The 20,204-nt window shown below is 46.0% G+C and overlaps 1 protein-coding gene across 2 annotated transcripts in view; it reads right to left on the bottom strand.

The window, feature by feature from the left end:
• The window catches only part of FYB2 (FYN binding protein 2), a 77,544-nt gene that overhangs the window by 23,500 nt on the left and 33,840 nt on the right, over positions 1 to 20,204 (bottom strand). For both annotated transcript variants that reach the window (XM_040360853.1, XM_040360854.1), the window contains exons 4-12: positions 19,350 to 19,383; positions 16,624 to 16,724; positions 14,522 to 14,561; positions 11,904 to 12,001; positions 10,058 to 10,101; positions 8,387 to 8,412; positions 5,312 to 5,377; positions 4,491 to 4,590; positions 2,350 to 2,509 (exon numbers count right to left, since the gene is read on the bottom strand). In XM_040360853.1, coding sequence (XP_040216787.1) covers positions 2,350 to 2,509; positions 4,491 to 4,590; positions 5,312 to 5,377; positions 8,387 to 8,412; positions 10,058 to 10,101; positions 11,904 to 12,001; positions 14,522 to 14,561; positions 16,624 to 16,724; positions 19,350 to 19,383 — 669 coding nt within the window. The remainder of the gene's footprint in view (positions 1 to 2,349; positions 2,510 to 4,490; positions 4,591 to 5,311; positions 5,378 to 8,386; positions 8,413 to 10,057; positions 10,102 to 11,903; positions 12,002 to 14,521; positions 14,562 to 16,623; positions 16,725 to 19,349; positions 19,384 to 20,204) is intronic.

Below are 20,204 nucleotides of genomic sequence, written 5' to 3'. Positions count from 1 at the left end.
GAAATTACGAATTTCCAATTTTCGAATTCTGAATTTTCAAAATTTCAAATTTCTAAATTTTCCAATTTTGGAGTTTCCGAAATGTTGGAAATCTTAAAATACAAAGATTCTGAAAATGAAAAAAAATTCTGAAATTTCAGAATTACCGAACTTGTCAAAATGTGTTAAAAAACGAATTTGGAACTAAAACTAATTGCACATGTCTAGTGGAGACCCCTCCAAACGATGGTGGTCAGGTGTCTTCAATGAAGTGAAATTTTAATGCTACGTCATGCAAAAGACATTTTAGACAATTGTGCTCTTCCAGGCTCGTGGTAACAGTTTTGGTGGAGGCCTCTTTTCTGTTCCAGCATGACTGTGCCGCAGTCTACAAAGCCAACTCCATAAAAGACATGGCATGAGGAGTCTGGTAAGGAGGAACTCAGGTGTCCTGCACAGAGCCCTGACCTTAAACCTACTGAACACCTTAGGGATGAATTGGCACACAGATGGAGCCACGTCTTCTCATCCAAGATTAAAACCTCCAAGTTTCTCCGTCTTTGTGGTAGGAGTTTGGCGAGTGCCTTTTTCTGGTTCACCATAACTGTCCCCCGGTGTATAAAGTCAGAGCTATCAGGATTTGGTGTGACCAGTATGATGTGGAGGAACTCAAACGTCCTACACAGAGTCCTGACCTCAATTCTATTGAACATCTTTGGGTTGAGTTGGCATGCAGATGGTGAATTTCACAAATTTTTATAATTTTTATTTCATTTAGCATTTTTTTTTTATGTAGGGGGGGGGGGTTATACCTGGTAGGTAAACAGACCCCTTGCATCTCACATTTGAGATTCAAAAAGGGACTGAGGGCAGAGATTCACCAGTCCCTTTCTCTGCAGCCTCAGCAGCACAGATGAACAACTAGGAAGTGCTCTGAGGCTTCCTGTTCATTCACAAACTGAAGCATAGAAAACGCAGTTTACTATACTTCAGCGTTGAAAGTGCTAAAGGATGAGAAGTCCTCCAGCCAGGAAATGAGGCAGTCTTCATCTGACTTGCTGAAGCTCACAGAATTAGCACTTACAGTATAGGATAGATAAAGTTGGAGTTCGGCTTTGATCCGGTCAGGGGCGGACTGACAACTCATGGGGCCCCCGGGCAATAGGAGATTATGGGGCCTCCAGGAAATAGGAGATTATGGGGCCTCCAGGCAATAGGAGAGTATGGGGCCTCCAGGCAATAGGAGAGTATGGGGCCTCCAGGCAATAGGAGAGTATGGGGCCTCCAGGCAATAGGAGAGTATGGGGCCTCCAGGCAATAGGAGAGTATGGGGCCTCCAGGCAATAGGAGAGTGTGGGGCCTCCAGGCAATAGGAGAGTGTGGGGCCTCCAGGCAATAGGAGAGTGTGGGGCCTCCAGGCAATAGGAGAGTGTGGGGCCTCCAGGCAATAGGAGAGTATGGGGCCTCCAGGCAATAGGAGAGTGTGGGGCCTCCAGGCAATAGGAGAGTGTGGGGCCTCCAGGCAATAGGAGAGTATGGGGCCTCCAGGCAATAGGAGATTATGGGGCCTCCAGGCAATAGGAGATTATGGGGCCTCCAGGCAATAGGAGATTATGGGGCCTCCAGGCAATAGGAGATTATGGGGCCTCCAGGCAATAGGAGATTATGGGGCCTCCAGGCAATAGGAGATTATGGGGCCTCCAGGCAATAGGAGATTATGGGGCCTCCAGGCAATAGGAGATTATGGGGCCTCCAGGCAATAGGAGATTATGGGGCCTCCAGGCAATAGGAGATTATGGGGCCTCCAGGCAATAGGAGATTATGGGGCCTCCAGGCAATAGGAGATTATGGGGCCTCCAGGCAATAGGAGATTATGGGGCCTCCAGGCAATAGGAGATTATGGGGCCTCCAGGCAATAGGAGATTATGGGGCCTCCAGGCAATAGGAGATTATGGGGCCTCCAGGCAATAGGAGATTATGGGGCCACACAGTATACACACACACACACACACACACACACACACACACAAACAGTATGCATACACAGTATACATTACACACAGAATACAAACACTGAGAAGGTACTGGAGAGGCGGGGCAGCTATAATCTTGGGATTTTTAGACCAAAAGGATGTTGATAATGGACATTTTAGGGATTGATGTAAAAAAAAAAAAAAAAAACACACACACACACAACACAGATTTTTACATACGGTCCCTGGTCTTACTGAGGCTGGCAACCTTGATGGGGCCCCCTAGTGGCATGGGGCCCTCGGGCAGTGCCCGAATGGTCAGTCCGCCCCTGGATCTGGTTAATATATACCGTTTCACACAACTAAAGAAATAACATTTATTTTTAGTTGGACGCACGATTTCCTTGGTTGTCTTTCACCAGCCATTTGCCTGGAGGACAGTCGGTGATCCGAAGAACATCAACCACATCTCCTCTCTTCAAGGGCAGCATGTTCTTCTCAGGCTTATAGTCCAAGACGATGGTGGTGGTGTACATGGCATCTTCCAGCCCCGTAATCTGCATATACCAAAAAAAATAAAAAATAAAAGTTAGCCACAGCAGTCCCATAGACCATATCTAGAGCCCATTGACACCTATGCATTACAGAAATGTGCGTTAAAATGGGTCTGATGTGCATTATGGTGCAACACATTGTGAACGCCACCCCAACTCATGGCAATAATGCAACCCATGCTAATGCACTTGCTTTAAGGCAGCACCAATGAACCATGGAAATGTGAAGGGCCACTCACGATGTGCCCTTTGGCACGTCTGAATGGCCACTCATGATGTACCCGCCGGCACGTGTGAATGGCCACTCACGATGTGAACGCGCACACTTCCAAAACGGGCAGATGCTGAGTGCCCATTCCCTTGAGGTGTCACAATGACGTCCCCACCCATGCTAAAATCAATTGGAGAGTTGTGTCAAAACTTGGACAGTTTCTCCAAAATCTTTTGAATTCCCCTTTTTAAATATCAAAAAAGATCTGAAATAACTCCTTAGCCACTTGGTGTATCATGGTGTGCGGTGGAAGCAGCAGGTGGTAGTGGGAAGGCTCCAAACTTTTGCATCAGGGCCCACACACTTCAAGCTATACCTCTGGATTCGCCCTTAGGATCTTTTACGGTTAATCCATTCCAGAATAACCAACAGTAATGCGCCAATCACACTTGACGTTTCGGAAAATGGAGTTGGGGAGCAAAGGCTCATTGGTGGAGGTGGGGAGCAAAGGCTCATTGATGGAGGTGGGGCGCAAACGCTCATTGGTGGAGGTGGGGAGCAAAGGCTCATTGGTGGAGGTGGGGAGCAAAGGCTCATTGGTGGAGGTGGGGAGCAAAGGCTCATTGGTAGAGGTGGGGAGCAAAGGCTCATTGGTGGAGGTGGGGAGCAAAGGCTCATTGGTGGAGGTGGGGAGCAAAGGCTCATTGGTGGAGGTGGGGAGCAAAGGCTCATTGGTGGAGGTGGGGAGCAAAGGCTCATTGGTGGAGGTGGGGAGCAAAGGCTCATTGGTGGAGGTGGGGAGCAAAGGCTCATTGGTGGAGGTGGGGAGCAAAGGCTCATTGGTGGAGGTGGGGAGCAAAGGCTCATTGATGGAGGGGGGGAGCAAAGGCTCATTGATGGAGGGGGGGAGCAAAGGCTCATTGATGGAGGGGGGGAGCAAAGGCTCATTGATGGAGGGGGGGAGCAAAGGCGCATTGATGGAGGGGGGGAGCAAAGGCTCATTGATGGAGGGGGGGAGCAAAGGCTCATTGATGGAGGGGGGGAGCAAAGGCTCATTGATGGAGGGGGGGAGCAAAGGCTCATTGATGGAGGTGGGGAGCAAAGGCTCATTGATGGAGGTGGGGAGCAAAGGCTCATTGATGGAGGTGGGGAGCAAAGGCTCATTGATGGAGGTGGGGAGCAAAGGCTCATTGATGGAGGTGGGGAGCAAAGGCTCATTGATGGAGGTGGGGAGCAAAGGCTCATTGATGGAGGGGGGGGCAAAGGCTCATTGATGGAGGGGGGAGAGCAAAGGCTCATTGATGGAGGGGGGAGAGCAAAGGCTCTTTGATGGAGGGGAGGAGCGAAAGGCTCATTGATAGAGGTGGGGAGCGAAAGGCTCATTGATGGAGGGGAGGAGCGAAAGGCTCATTGATGGAGGGGAGGAGCGAAAGGCTCATTGATGGAGGGGAGGAGCGAAAGGCTCATTGATGGAGGGGAGGAGCGAAAGGCTCATTGATGGAGGGGAGGAGCGAAAGGCTCATTGATGGAGGGGAGGAGCGAAAGGCTCATTGATGGAGGTCTGTCTCCCAATTGTTCTCTTGTGTTGTCACCCTGTCACATGGGATGGAGACTACAAGTGTCTGTTTGAGCACACGATATACAGTCATGGTCCCCTGTTGTCATCATCAGGATACCCCCCCCCCCCCCATGAGGTGTGTATGTATGTATGTATGTATGTATATGTATATGTTCAGAGGATTTCTGCTGAAATAGGATTTTAAAAAACATTACCTTGTACTTTTTTCGAAATGCCTGTTCATTTTTGGACATTTTTCCTTCTGTGGAGTCGCACCGTGGAAGGGTACCCCTATTTCCGTCCAGAGTCCCAGTGCTTTTAGAGTTGGAAAAGAAAAGAAAAGAAAAAAAAAAGTAAAAAGGAAGGACATTAATAATGAAAAACTAAAGAGATTCTCCGCCCATCAGAATCAGAACCATAGTGAGAATGAGTTGTGGGAAACAATTATTATACAGGATTTATATTGTGCCAACAGTTTGCAACTGTGTGCCGGTCGGTCCGGCACTTGCCCCATCTGGGTGGTGGGCAGCGGCTCCTGTGTCCTCTCTTCCCATCATGGTGGCTTCCGCCATGCGCCTCCTTCCTCCTAGGCATCCAATAGGATTACCTCTCCTTTCAGCCAATCGGGTGACGGGCTTCCTGATTCCCCGGTGAGGGGGATCAGTGCTACAATAGCGAATATTTATCTGCTATTTTAACACACCTGGGTGGGCTCGGTTCGCATTCTGCGCCCTGAGCCCACCCTATATTTAAACCTATTTGAGCCTGGCATGGATTGGGGGGGGAGCCGCCCCTGCCAAAAAGAAGAATCCCACCCCACGGAGGGATTTAGCGCCCATGTGCACAAGCTACATTAATATTGAAGTCTCGTGGGGCACATCTCCTAAACAATTGCAACGTTTGTGTTTTTTTCTAGAGTTCCCCTTTAAATATTAACCTTCACCTACTTGTAGAATTCCGTTTTATTCCTCCCACCTTCACCCAATCACCTACTCAGAATTACAAAGACAGCTGCAGTGAGGGGTGATCCACTTACCTGTAATGGTCTTCGGATACAGATGATCTAAAGCCGGGGTAGGTGCCATTCAGATTTCTGGATCTCCTAAAGAAAAGTCAAGTCTAGGTGATTGTGTAAAAAAAATTAAAAATAAAAATACCCAATCCCCAGACCATACAGTAGGTTATATTCATTCTGTCCATCACTAAATGGAATTTTTACAGCAACATAAGTACCTAAACGTATCTTTATATTAGCTCCCTATATTCCCCTGTACAATAGCACTGGGAGGAGGAGGGGGGGGAGGAGAAGCTCTCGGATCCTAGTTGCTTTGCACAGTGTGGTCTGTGAGCCAACATACAGGAAAGGAGAGCAGGAAGTTGACTAATGTGCTGCTGCTCTTTCACCGTCCAATCACAAGCTAAGTTGGGTCCCACTATTGCTTAACCAATCATTCTGGGAAGACGTACGCGTGCATCCCTTTTCGGAGGCGCGCTTCCCCAGGGACAGGCAGCGGCACGATCTCAAACATAATGGTCACCGATCAGTGTACTAGGATGCTGTGACTGGCCCTGGTACCATGTGATCACTGTGACCAATCACAGCAATCACTTGTTCAGTAGGAAACAATGGCTTTCGTTCATAGGTCATTGCTTACTATTGTAATCTCTGAATGGTCAATGTGATCACATGGTACAGGGCCAATCACAGCAACCACTACACTTTCACCCCCTTCCTGCCCAGGCCAATTTTCGGCTTTCAGCGCTGTCACACTGTGGCAATTGAAGGGTCATGCAACGCTTTCCCCATATGAATTTTTCATAATTTCCTTCAAATAGAGCTTTCTTTTGGTGGTATTTTATCACCGCTGGGTTTTTAATTTTTTTGCAAAAAAAGACCAAACATTCTGAAAACAGAAAATTTTGCAAAGAGGTAATTTTTCTCCTTCACTGATGTGAACTGATGAGGAGGCACCGATATGCAGCAGTGATGGGCATGGATGGGCACTGATAGGCTGTACTGATGAGGAGGCACCAGTGATGGGCACCGATAGGCAGCACTGATGGGCACCAATAGGTGGCATGGATGGGCAGCACTAATGGACACAGAGTGGCATCACTGATGGGCACTGTTAGGCTTGCATTGTAATCAGAGCACTGATGAGCAGTCCCCCCGATTACCTATACACGTCTCTCCTGTGAGGAAATGCTGCCAGTTGGCTCTCCTCTCCTCACCCTGTCAGAGTGGGGTGAGGAGAGCCGATAAACGGTATCTCCTTTACATGAGACCGGCTGGGATTGGACACAGCCGATCACATTGGTAATGAGCCGCAGGCGCGGCTCTTTGCCGTGATCAGAGTCACACCGTGTCCCTTGGAGTGGGCGCGGCTCTTTGCCGAGATCGGAGTCATGCCGTGTCCCTTGGAGCGGGCACGGGATCACGGCTAAACTGGGCGCCGTCATAAGATGTCCTCCCAGAACAAGAGCCGACCCGGGCAGGAGGAGGTTAATGGATGCCAAACACAGAAAAGCCTGAAGGGAGTTGGCCGGGTACACCCATAGCATACACACGGCAGGACTTTTCTGCAAACTTTACCAAAACGTTCCCAACATCACATGGTTTTTCTGCTCTTTACCGCCACCCTTTGGTCAACTTCTGCTATTGTTGGTTGATTTTAACATTGGTTCTGAGCATGCATGTTTGTACTTCGGACAAAGGTCCGATGGATTTCTGTACACACGATTTGTTGCCGAAAAGTTTGTCTGTTTGCAGAGCGAACTTTTGTCCGATGAAAAAACCCGAAAAAGTTTTCCGATGGAGCGTACACACGGTCGGATTTTTTTGAAAACCTGGAAATTTTTAAGTTTGTTGTCAAAAAGTCCGACCGTATGTATGGGGCTTTAGACATGATTGCTTAACTACTTAAGGACCACCTCCAGCAGATATACGTTGGCAGAATGGCACGGCTGGGCACAAGCACGTACCTGTACGTCCTCTTTAAGTGCCCAGCCGTGGGTCGCGGGCGCACGACTCGGTCCAAAGCTCCGTGGCCGCGGGACCCGATCGCAGCTGGAGTCCCGCGATCCGTCCCCGGAGCTGAAGAACGGGGAGAGCTGAAACACAGCTTCCCCGTTCTTCACAGTGGCAGCTTCATTGATCGTGTGTTCCCTAATATAGGGAAACACGATCAATGACAACGCACATCCAGCCCCGCCCTGCCCCCCTACAGTTAGAAAAACATATGAGGTCACACATAACCCCTACAGCGTCCCCTAGTGGTTAGCTCCTAAACTGCAATTGTCATTTTCACAGTAAACAATGCATTTGTATAGCATTCTTTGCTGTGAAAATGACAATTGTCCCAAAAATTACTCAAAATTGTCCGATGTGTCTGCCATAAGGTCGCAGTCATGGAAAAAAATAAAAAATAAATAAAAAATAAAAATCGCTGATCGCCGCCATTCCTGGTAAAAATATTTTTTTTTAATAAAAATGCAATAAAATTATCTCCTATTTTGTAAACACTATAAATTTTGCACAAACCAATCGATAAACGCTTATTGCGATTTGTTTTACCAAAAATATGTAGAAGAATACGTATCGGCTTAAACTGAGGAAAAAAAATATTTTTTTATATATATTTTTGGGGGATATTTATTATAGCAAAAAGGTAAAAAATATTGATTTTTTTCAAAATTGTCGCTCTATTTTTGTTTATAGCGCGAAAAATAAAAACCGCAGAGGTGATCAAATACCACCAAAAGAAAGCTCTATTTGTGGGGAAAAAAGGACGCCAATTTTGTTTGGGAGCCACGTCGCACGACCGCGCAATTGTCAGTTAAAGCGACGCAGTGCAGAATCGCAAAAACTGGCCAGGTCCTTTACCTGCATAAAGGTCCGGGTCTTAAGTGGTTAAACAATGATCATCACTATAATAAGCAAAGTGTAGAAAAAAAAATGTAATTTTTTTTTTATTTCATTTTTTTTACATACTATCCCCAGAACTAGCTCAGTGTCGCTCTGGTGGTAACATTGTAGTTTGTGAACAGAAGTTTGTAACAAAAACCACAGAGCCAAATCCAATGATTACTGTACAAAGTGGAAGAATCTTACCGAACATCTTTATTTTCATCTGCAACCTGACAAAAGAAAACATTTGTATAATGTCGTGTAACAAAAAGTGAATGTTTCAACAATTTGCAAAGAGTTTTCATTTTGGAGAATTCACAGAATGCAGAAAGACCAGACTGACCGGCCGGCCGGGGGGCAGAAATTGGAGCTCAATAGGTTTGCAACGAAGTATGAACTTTACATTCCGGATCCGTACAGTCTGTCGGCTCCCTCTGCAGATTAAAGTGGTTGTAAACCTCAGACATGAAATATGAACAAAGCATATCCCTCTATAGTAGGGGTCTCCAAATTTTCCAAAACAAAGGGTCAGTTTATGGTCCTTCAGACATAAGGTGGGCCGGACTTTGGTCATTGGGTGTAGAAAAGGTGTTGAAGTCAGTGGAAAAAAATGACCCATCTTTGGTGCAAGTGGAAAATAATAATTGTGCCCCATCGTTGGTGTTGTTGGGGAAAAATTGTGCCCCATCGTTGGAAGAGATTGTGCCCCTTTATTGGTGTCAGCGAAGGGAATTATGCCCCACTGTTAAATATCAGTGGATGAATGAAATAGTGCCCGAAGGGCCAGATAAAAGCAAGCAAAGGGCCACATCTAAACCCCGGGCCACAGTTTGGAGACCACTGCTCTATACCGTGTACTTGTCTCAGTCTAGAGCAAACTAAGGTCCCTTTCACACTAGGGCGGGTGGCGGTATAGCGCCGCTAAAAGTAGCGGCGCTATACCGTCGGATTTGCCACGGGATTCGGCCGCTAGCGGTGCGGTATTAACCCCCCGCTAGCGGCCGATAAAGGGTTAATACCGCAATGCGCCTCTGCAGAGGCGCATTGCGGGCAGTATTGCCGCGGTTTCCTATTGTTTTAAATGGGAAGGAGCGGTATACATGCCGCTCCTCTCACCGCTCCAAAGATGCTGCTGGCAGGAGATTTTTTTCTCTCCCGCCAGCGCATCGCCTCAGTGTGAAAGCCCTCGGGCTTTCACACTGAGTATGCAGTGCAGGAGTTTTTCAGATGGTATTTAGGCGCTATTTTTAGCGCTGTACCGCCTGAAAAACTCCTCAGTGTGAAAGGGGTCTAAGTGTAATTTCTGTCTGCTGCCTCCTTCCTCTGCTGTCAGCATGAGTCACTTCTGACAAGTTTTCCCGACACCAAGAGAAAAATGGTGACCAGGGGAGGGCTTCAGCACGCAGCCTGTGATTGACAGCCCCAGCTCTTTTGCTGTGTGAAGGGGGTGGGGGTGTCTCTTCCCTCCAGTCAGCTCTCAGAGTTCTCCTTAACGAGCTCTGCGGAGTGTAACTTTAGCTCTCTTGCACCCTTTTTTCTGACGGCTCAGACAAGCTTTACAATTCAGCACTTTGAACGGAAGTAGGGCTGAAGATAAACAAGTACAAGTAACTTATGCAAGAAGATTTGTTTCATCTTTGCGTGTCACCTGAGGATAGTCACTTCACTGGTTTACAAACCACTTTAAGGGGGAGCGGTTGAGGGACAGCATAACTATGGCTTCACCCCACACAACCGTTTAAATGAACCTTTATATGATTTCACATCAGCAGGCAGAGATAGAGAGGCAGAGATAGATGCACATTTTGTAAAAGGGAGGAAAGGTCGGCTTTACCTATGCCAATCATAACCCCAAACTGCCAGAGAAGGACCTACCTCATACGCCGTCTCTCCAGGAGGCTCTCGGGACTGTACAGAGCCTGAAACAGAATAAAGTGAGAAGATTGTATACCCAAATGGAAATTCTAGCAGTTAAAAAAATAAAAATAAATCACATTAATGTTAACTTGTAGTGAATGTGACTTCACCAGACATTGACCGGTGGAGAATCAATTGTGGTACTTTAAAAAGCATGCAGCTGGGGGATTCACCTACAGTGAATGTTTGGTGAAGGTCGGATAGAATACTTTATTTTCTGGCCATTATCATCATTTGTTTCATTTCCTTAATACTGAAAATAATTTTGTTATATAGAGCAGCCCTGGGTGTCAAAACATCACTTCATCTTTTACCCTCCTGTTCATGCTGAAACTCTGCACCCTGGGCAGAGCCCACCCCTGAGCCCTGGGCAGAGCCCACCCCTGGGCAGTGCCCACCCCTGAGCCCTGCACGTGGCCCAGTCCTGAACCCTGCACGTAGCGCAGGCCCTTAATCTACATGCAGGGCGCTAGACGCATGGATTTCAATGTGTTTTTTCTTTTTTTGAAGTACAAGATTAGAGCCTGAAGTTCTAATTGGCTTAAAAAAAAAAGGGTGGGCTTGGGGCGCAGAGCATTGCATCGGGCGCCCTGAGCCCACCCAGTTGTGTGACCATGGCAAATGAATATTTGCCGTTGCGTTCTCCATTTTCCTTAGGACTCCCTGGCCAATCAGGTCTCAGGACATACTTCCCGTTTGGCCCGGCTCTTTCTCCCCCCTGCCTCCTAAGGTAAGGCCTCTGATCTCTGCCTTCCCCTGCGCCTCCTAGGGCGTGGGGGTAATCGTTGCCTTCTTGTTTGTCTACCACAGGGGGTGGGGGTGGTTGTGGGGGTTAATTGCTACATTCCCGTCTATCTCCTGTGCGGGGGGGGGAATCGTCACCTTCCCGCCTGTCTCCCAAGGGGATGGAAAGTAGCAAAGGACGGATGGACGGCTGCACACCAAAGAACTCTTATTGAAGGAACATAAGCAAACACCGCAAATACACAGCAGAAATCAAAAACAGCCGACGCGTTTCACACTTGGTTAGTGCTTATTCTTGAATAAGCACTAACCAAGTGTGAAACGCGTCGGCTGTTTTTGATTTCTGCTGTGTATTTGCGATGTTTGCTTATGTTCCTTCAATAAAGACAACTCAAGAGTTCTTTGGTGTGCGGCCGTCCATCCTTCTTTTGCTACTTTCCATTGCCTAGTGCATTGCCAGCACCCACATCCACCTGGACTTATCCACAATTGCACTTGGGATTTCCCTGGAGCGGTGAACCCCACCTCGCTCTTGTCTCCCAAGGGGGGGGGGGGTCAGTAATTTGCTGCCCCCCCTCAAAATATTGAGCACCGACCACCACTGGAATGCACCTTCTCCCTTTACAACCACTTTAAGGAGTGCTACATATGCCCAAAAAGAGTGCTACATACGCGACAAAATATATCACCGCAGTACACCAGGCATACATGCCACATGAATTCGAAGCTACACATTTCAGGTGCGATATAATGAAAATGGAAACGTTTTATTTAAAAACTATCATATTAGTGATGGTTGGGAGGGAGGGTGTAGGAGCCAGCAAAGGCAAAATATAAGCCAATCAATTTCAGATTTAGGTTAGCCAATAACAAGATCACTGAAGCGCCAAACATTCGGCATAAATTGGTGGCGAGCGCGGTACAGAACCCGACTGCTCATTTCTTGAACAATGCAGAACACAGTGACTTGCAAAGTACAGTAATAACTTAGTAGCAAAGGTTACTATGGGAACATAATTATACATTCAACAACAACTGATAATGAAGAACTGATATTTACCGGGTTCGTCTACTTCATACACATTATTGGTATCCGCTGGAGGTTCCCGAGACGTCTCAACGTCGTCATAACACTCGCGCCCTCCCTCTGGGCTTGGGCTGGAACAGAGATAAATCAGCAGTCATGTCTTCCCCCCCAGAGCTGATCACACTCCCCTGTCTGGTCCATATGTGACATTTCATAGGTTCTTAACCACTTCAATACCGGGGGGCACTAACGCACCTTTCTGCCCAGGCCAATTTTCAGCTTTCAGAGCCGTCGCAATTTGAATGACAATTGCGCGGTCATGCAACACTGTACCCAAACAATTTTTTTTATCATTTTGTTCCCACAAATAGATCTTTTTGTGGTATTTGATCACCTCTGCGATTTTTTTTTTGTGCGCAACCAATCAAAAAAGACTGATTAAAAAATAAATAAATACGTTTTCTTCAATGACGGGCACTGATATGGCTGCACTGATAAGGTGGCACCAATGAGGTGGCACCAATGAGGCGGCACCAATGAGGCGGCACCAATGAGGCGGCACCAATGAGGCGGCGGCACTGTGATGGAAGTTACTAAAATGAATATTTTGTGGTATGTTACTTTTCTCCTGAACTACTCAAATGTTGCCTTTCATTATATTGTTTTATTTCTTTTATTTCTTGATAAATATATACCTATGTGTGCGGGTATTGCAACAAATGTTATTATCCTTAAATGAAGTAACAGATTATAGAGTTACAGTAACATCTCAGCCTGAAGAAAAACTGAAGACAGATGGTATAACTTAAGTGAAGACAGCTGTTACCTCTCACTCTAAAACCCCCTCCACGGAAGAAAGCCCCTGTGAGCTTGAGTGGTGGACCCTGTGTGTCCAAGTGTTCCACGAGGACTCCATGCCAAGAACATATGTCACAGGGGCGTGTAATAAAAGGACAAATTATATATATATATATATATATATATATATATATATATATATATATGTATATGGACCAAGCCAATCAAATGTGTTCATGTGAATGATGTCATTTTGTCTATAAAGCTATGAGGAATAAAGGGGTTTGGTCTCTCTACGGCTGGACACAGAAAGAAGCAGATCTCCCTCTCAGTTTTCTGCAGGCTTTTATAATTTGGATCGACGGCAGAATGGGTTATGCCCTGAGGTTGTGTCAGGGGTCAATCCTTATCAGCACCAATGAGGTGGCTCTGATGATGGGCACTGATAGGCGGCACTGGTATGCGTCACTGATGGGCACTCATAGGAGGCACTGATAGGTGGCACAGATGGGCACTGATGGGTGGCACTGAGGGACACTGATGAGTGGCAGATTACTTTGTGGGCACTGATTGGCATATGTTGGGCATGTTTTGGAACATGTGGATGGCCATAGGGGATGTACCTGGCCAGCCACATGTTGAAGGCTTCTCTGGTGGTCCAGTGTGGACATCTGAGGGGGCTGCTGGTGAGCAATCAGTGCGAACCCCCGCCCCCTGTCAGGAGAGGCGCCGATTGGCTCTCCTCTACTCGCATCTGTCAGATGCAAGTGAAGAAGAGCTGATCAACGGCTCTTCCGGTTTACAGCCTGATCAGCCGTGATTGGACACAGCCGATCACGTGGTAAAGAGCCCTTCTGTCGGAAGGCTCTTTGCCAACATCGGTGTAGCGGTATGTCAAACTGACACACCGCACCACCGATCGCCACGGCTGTTATCCTGCAGGACGTCAATAGAAGTCCAGTCAGGATAACAAAACCACTTCCCGGACGTCAATTTGCTATTGACCGGGCGGGAAGTGGTTAAATTAAATCTAAATGAAATCCAAAATATAAATTTATTTTGATACAATGATTCACTCCTTTTTTACTTAAATCTGAACTCCGATCAAGTAGAGATTCTTCCTGATCTTTTGGCATTTCTTCCAGATCTGTGCAGTAATCCAGTGTGAGACTTCCTGTAATAAAGACCGCCCACTGCGGCTCGCTCTCTCCTTGTGCAGGGGGACTGGTCTCGTCTCCGCCCCTTTTGATAGTTTTCTGCAGGCAGCCTGAAGTGGGTGGAGCCTACTGGGTCTCTCCCACAGCTCTGCATTTTGCACAGGCCATGTTCAGTAGACATGCGCACTGCCACCAAACGTGTTTGTTTTCATTTGCGTTTTTTTCCTTCGTTAAGATCACAATTCGTTATTTCAGAATAAAAAAAAAAAATTTGAATTTATCATGTTCCATTTGTTTAGATGCGGTATTCGTAAATTAGAAACATGAGTAAATTCGGAAATCTGAAAATTCAAAAAGCGGAAATAACTAATTAATAATAAACTATTAAATTATAGGTATTGGAATTTCCTTTTAAATTTGGCCATCTATGATTGCATATTTATCCGAAGTTTAGAGTTATCCAAAATAACCACATCTAAACAAATGGAACATAACGAATCCAACATTTTTCCAAACTTTTAAACCTTGCAATGTCTATAACTTCACCTAAAGTGTTTTCATTTTAATTTAACAGAAACATAACAGTTCAGTCAAACAGAAGAATAAATACAAATTGCACAAATTTATTTGATTCATCAGCCATATAAACCAGCCTTTCTACTGCATTTTATAGTCTTGGTATACGGTTTTCTGTACCTTGGGAAAGATGGTTTGGAGGTCTTCACTTTTGGTGTTCCTGCATGAAAAAAAAATGTTTAAAAAAAAAAAAAAAAAAAAAAAAAACACACCACCTCATATTATGATAAACATAACATATGATAAACATGTCCAAGCTATATATGTAAATAACCTGTCACTCAATGCAAGGAGAGAGGAAAGGACTTTTTATTTAGTCAGGTTTTTATCTGGAAGTCTGTTAATTTTCACTGAAAAATAAAAGAGGATTGCTCAGCGCTGGATTAACGCTGTGTGGCAAGACTGGGCACAGATGATAGGAAATCTTATTCTCTACATTGTGATATCCACTTTAAATGCACCAAAGGCATGCTAAAAAGTAGCCCTAGGCACACCTTAAAGAGGAAGTAAACCCCCCCAAAAAAATTCCTGATAAAAAAAAAACCTACAAGAAAAAGGCATAATGAGCTAGTATGCATAGCATACTAGCTCAATATGTGGCACTTACCTGAAATTGAAGCCCCCGAAGAGCTCCTCGTTCCCCTCCGCCATGTCCCCTCTGAGCATCTTCCTTGTATCGCCGGTTCTGCGTTGTGACTGGCAGGTTTCCGGCATTATCCCATTGATAAAACCGGCACGCTCAGTGCGCCTGCGCCGTTGTCTACGCGGTGCAGTGTTTTCTGCAAATATCTCCTTAACCGTGAAGGTTAAAGGAGTTCTCTGACCTAAAACTTTTAACCCCCGCTGTGCCCGGGCTGTAAAACTATACAAAATAAACTGTCACTTACCTGCCTACGATCCCCCGTTGTTCCGATATCGCCGTCCCGTTCTCCGGTCCCGGTCTCTTCCGCTTCCTGTGTGTCGGTGACTCATAGTGCGCTCAGCCTATCAGCGGCCGCGACGGGACATTGCTGCGGCCGCTGATAGGCTGAGCGCACTATGAGTCACCGACACACAGGAAGCGGAAGGGGCCCGGGACCGGAGAACAGGACGGCGATATCGGAACAACGGGGGATCGTAGGCAGGTAAGTGACAGTTTATTTTGTATATTTTTACAGCCCGGGCACAGCGGGGGTTAAAAGTTTTAGGTCAGAGAACTCCTTTAAGGAGATATTTCTTGCACCTACGGGTAAGCCTTAATCTAGGCTCAAGCTCTGTACACATCGCCCGGATTTTTGTCAGGAAAAAAAAAAAGTTTTTCCCCCGACGAGATTCCTGGCAAGATTCTCTTGCCGGCCGAGTGTACAGACACACCATTCAAAAGAACCGCCGTTCTTTTGAATGGCACGAACGCGGTGACGTCATCTACTACGACGTGCACATTCAATGCCGTCGCCGCCATCTTGCTCCACCCTACCTATGCCTTGGAAGCTGCCGCGCATGCGTCAGTCATTTCGAGCATGCGCAGGTTTCCATGGAGACAGGTAAGTATACACACGCTCGGGTTTCTCGGCAGGAAAACACTGCCGAGAATCACAACGACAAAATAGAAAGCAGGTTCTCCATTTTTCTCGTCTAAATTCTGGGCAGTTTTCTTGACGGGAAACCTCAAAGCCTCGTACACATGCACAGGTTACTCAACCAGGCACCTACAGGTAAAGCCTCGTACACATGCACGGTTTTCTTGTGCGTGTGTACGAGGCTTTACCTGTAGGTGCAAGTTGTCTGGTTGAGTTTACATGTACTGTACATGTGTTGCTGTAGATCAGGGGTCTCCAAACTTTTCAAACAAAGGGCCACTTTATTGTCCTTCAGACTTTAGCAGGGCCGGATTGTGGCCAGCAGGGGCAGAAAATGTCACGGCCCAGCATCAGTGACAATAAATATGGCCTCAGGGTTGGTGGTCAATAGGAGGAGTATTCCCCCTATTAATAAGGGGAATAGTATTCCCATCATTGGAAGATATAGTGCCCCATTGTTGGTGTCAGTGGGAGGAATAGTGCCTCGTATCAGTGGAAGGAATTGTGCCCCAAGGCCGGATAAAGGCTAGAAAAGGGCCACATCTGGCCCTCGGGCCGCAGTTTGGAGACCCCCTGCTGTAGATGTATGAATCAAGATCAATGTATGCTCACAGGAGTTGCACTGTGTGCCCCATTCACAGCAAATGTTACACAGCCACTTACCAGCCTGAGGCCCCTCCACTTCATAGACATTTGATTCGCTCTCCATCGAGGCGCGGAGGTTGGAGGCATCATCATAGCATTCTTCTCCATGGGAGGGTGAGCTAGAGCAGAACACAAAGGAAAAAGCTCACCCAAAGATGCGGAAATGGCAAATGCATTCAAGACATTAAGACAAAATTAAGGAGGTCTTAAGCCCAGGTCTAGGCTCTGTCCCCGAGGTCCCCTGCAGCATTTATGTTTTGTACTCACCTTTTACAGGAGGACTTCAGGTCAAATATGTGACACACAGGGTCCTCTTATCTCTAAAGCCTCGTACCCACGATCAGTCCATCCGATGAGAATGGTTTGAAGGACCGTTGTCATCGGTTAACCGATGGAGCTGACTGATGGTCCGTCGCGCCTACACACCATAGGTTAAATAATCGATCGTGTCAGAACGCGGTGACGTAAAACACGACGACGTGCTGAAAAAAAATGAAGTTCAATGCTTCCAAGCATGCGTCGGCTTAATTCTGAGCATGCGTGGATTTTTAACCGATGGTTGTGCCTACTAACGATCGGTTTTGACCTATCGGTTAGGAATCCGTTGGTTAAATTTAAAGCAAGTTGGCTTTTTTTTAAATCGATGGTTAACTAACCTATGGGGCCCACACACGATTGGTTTTGACTGATGAAAAGGTCCATCAGACCGTTGTCCTCTGTTTAACCTATCGTGTCTACGAGGCCTAAGGCTTCTCTCTGGCGATGGACAGTCCTCAACGTTGTAGAGTGTGGCTGTGATGACGTCATTGTTCTGTGCATGCGAGTACAGGATGCCCCTCGGGGGCGGAGCCATGACACCATGCATTTACTCACAGGATGTCCTCAGTCTTCTGGGAAGCACAATTCTGGCAACCCAAAAGAAACCTCTAGGAGGTGGAAAGAAATGATTGTGGGGGGACAGTACCAGAGAGAAGGCGAGCATTGCATGCAGAGCTCCTTTTTTTGTTAGTTTTATTTACCTCCTGAGGCCCCAACTGAAGCTAAACTCCGGCCTTCTCTTCAATCTTGCACAGTTACTCCTGAACTGAAATTGCTTTCTCTGATTTAACCGCTCACTGTGAGCTTCTCACACTGTGCATTAGAAGCTGCAGCAAGTCAGATAAAGTCTGCCTCATTTCCCCTCCCGATGCTCGAGATAACAGCTGAATGGTTTCTTAACCACTAGACGACCAGCTGCCGCAGTTCGATGGCGGCAGGTCGGCTTGGCTGGAGCGAGATCACGTAGCTATACGTCATCTCGCATTTCAGCCAATAGGGGTGCTCGCCCCTGGTGCCGTTGCGCGTGCCCGGCGGGCGCGATCACTGCCGGGCAGCCGCGATCGCTCGTTACAGAGCGAGAACCGGGAGCTGTGTGTGTAAACACACAGCTCCCGGTCCTGTCAGGGAGAGAAATGCTGATTGTCTGTTCATACAATGTATTAACAGCGATCTGTCATTTCCCCTAGTCAGTTCCCTGGAACACACCCAGGGAACATAATTAACCCCTTCCTCTCCCCCTAGTGTTAACCCCTTCCCTGCCAGTCGCATTTTTATAGTAATCAATGCATTTTTATAGCACTGATCGCTAAAAAAATGACAGTGGTATCAAAAATGTGTCAAAAGTGTCCGCCATAATGTCGCAGTACCAATAAAAAAAATCGCTGGTCGCCGCCATTACTAGTAAAAAAAAAAAAAATATTAATAAAAATGCCATCAACCTATCCCCTATTTTGTAGACGCTATAACTTTTGCACAAACCAATCAATAAACGCTTTTTGCGATTTTGTTTTACAAAAAAATATGTAGAAGAATACGTCTCGGCCTAAACTGAGGACATTTTTTTTATATATATTTTTGGGGATATTTATTATAACAAAAAGTAAAAAATATTATTTTTTTTCAAAATTGTCGCTCTATTTTTGTTTATAGCGCAAAAACAAACAAACGCAGAGGTGATCAAATACCACCAAAAGAAAGCTCTATTTGTGGGGGGGGGGGGGGGAAGGAAGCCAATTTTGTTTGGGAGCAATGTCGCACGACCGCGCAATTGTTGTCAGTTAAAGCAACGCAGTGGCGAATCGCAAAAAGGGGCCTGGTCATTGACCAGCAATATGGTCCGGGGCTGAAGTGGTAAACCCAGAGCTTTTTTTCTCAGAAAATAGGTGCAGGAACCCAACCACGACCCCGTTCAGATTTCACAAACAGTAAAAGGGTCTTAAAGGGGCAATTAAATACCAGGATTGCATTACATACAGAGTGCAGAGTTCAGAGGGTTTCACACAGAGTGCAGAGCTGTCACTTGTAAACACAGAAACCAGATTTCTGTGTTTACAAGTGATTGTGGTGAGCAGACACCAAAGGGTCTGAGCCAAAGGTGGTGGAACTGAGTTCCCCCAAGTTCCCCCTGAAAAAAAGCCCTGGGTAAACCGCATTAGTTGTTATCCCAAGAAAGCCCACCGCTGGCTCTAAAAAAATGGCATCGGGGTGATGCCTGCAGCTTCAGGCTGAGGCCGCATATTTGCGGACGGTCTGTGTGAAGGGGTTAAAATGTCCACAGGCTGGGTGCACGTGAATTCATCATGTATACCGATGGGCCGGACATTTAGCAGCGGCGCTGCGGGCCGTAGGTTGCCGACCCCTGATGTATGGGGACATAACAGAAGTAGGCGTGTTTTATCATATACCAGATATTCCACATACCATACCTGGGGGTAGGGAGCTCATATTCTGTCTCAGTCACTGTTGAAAGAAAAAAAAGACATATATCCAAGTCATAAAGGCAAACCAAAATCTCTAAACATTTGGAGGTGATCTACAGGAAGAAATTAAATGTTCCACAAAAGGGACCCATATAATAATAATAATAATAATAATTATAAATTGTGTATATATATATATATATATATATATATATATATATATATATACACACACACACACATATATACATACACACACATAAAATATATTAGAGTATATATATATATATATATACACATACATACATATACACACATACATTTGTATATATATATATATATATATATATATATATATATATACACACATACACACACACACACACACACACATACATACATATATATATATATATATGTATTATATATATATAGATCACACAGTAGATCTGGTGTCTGCATTAGGCGTTGTGATGGATCACCTGGCACCCAGCCTGGGTGCCTCCGTCAAGATACAGCTTCCTACACTCTGGAATGAGGAACCAGTTACTATAGCTGAGCATTGCACCCAAGAACTAGACACTAACTTAGGTGCAAACTGGAACTGACTTTATTCTAAATTCACACAACATTTATAACCACACAAAATCATAAAATCAGGTAGGAGCTTGATCACATTATCCTAAACAATGCAAACTGTAAACAGTAATGTCAGTACATCTAATGGACAGCTAACAAACAGTAAGCTTAAAAACAGCAAGCCAACAGAACATCCCACAATAGTTTAACGAGGTGAAGTGGACACAATACTAGCAGGCAGACAGAAACAATAGGTGACTCAATTAGCAATGGGAATACACA

The sequence above is a fragment of the Rana temporaria genome, chromosome 7 (assembly GCF_905171775.1).
Source record: "Rana temporaria chromosome 7, aRanTem1.1, whole genome shotgun sequence".
In the NCBI taxonomy this organism is placed as follows: Eukaryota; Metazoa; Chordata; class Amphibia; order Anura; family Ranidae; genus Rana; species Rana temporaria.
This window is presented reverse-complemented; position numbering and strand designations above follow the sequence as displayed.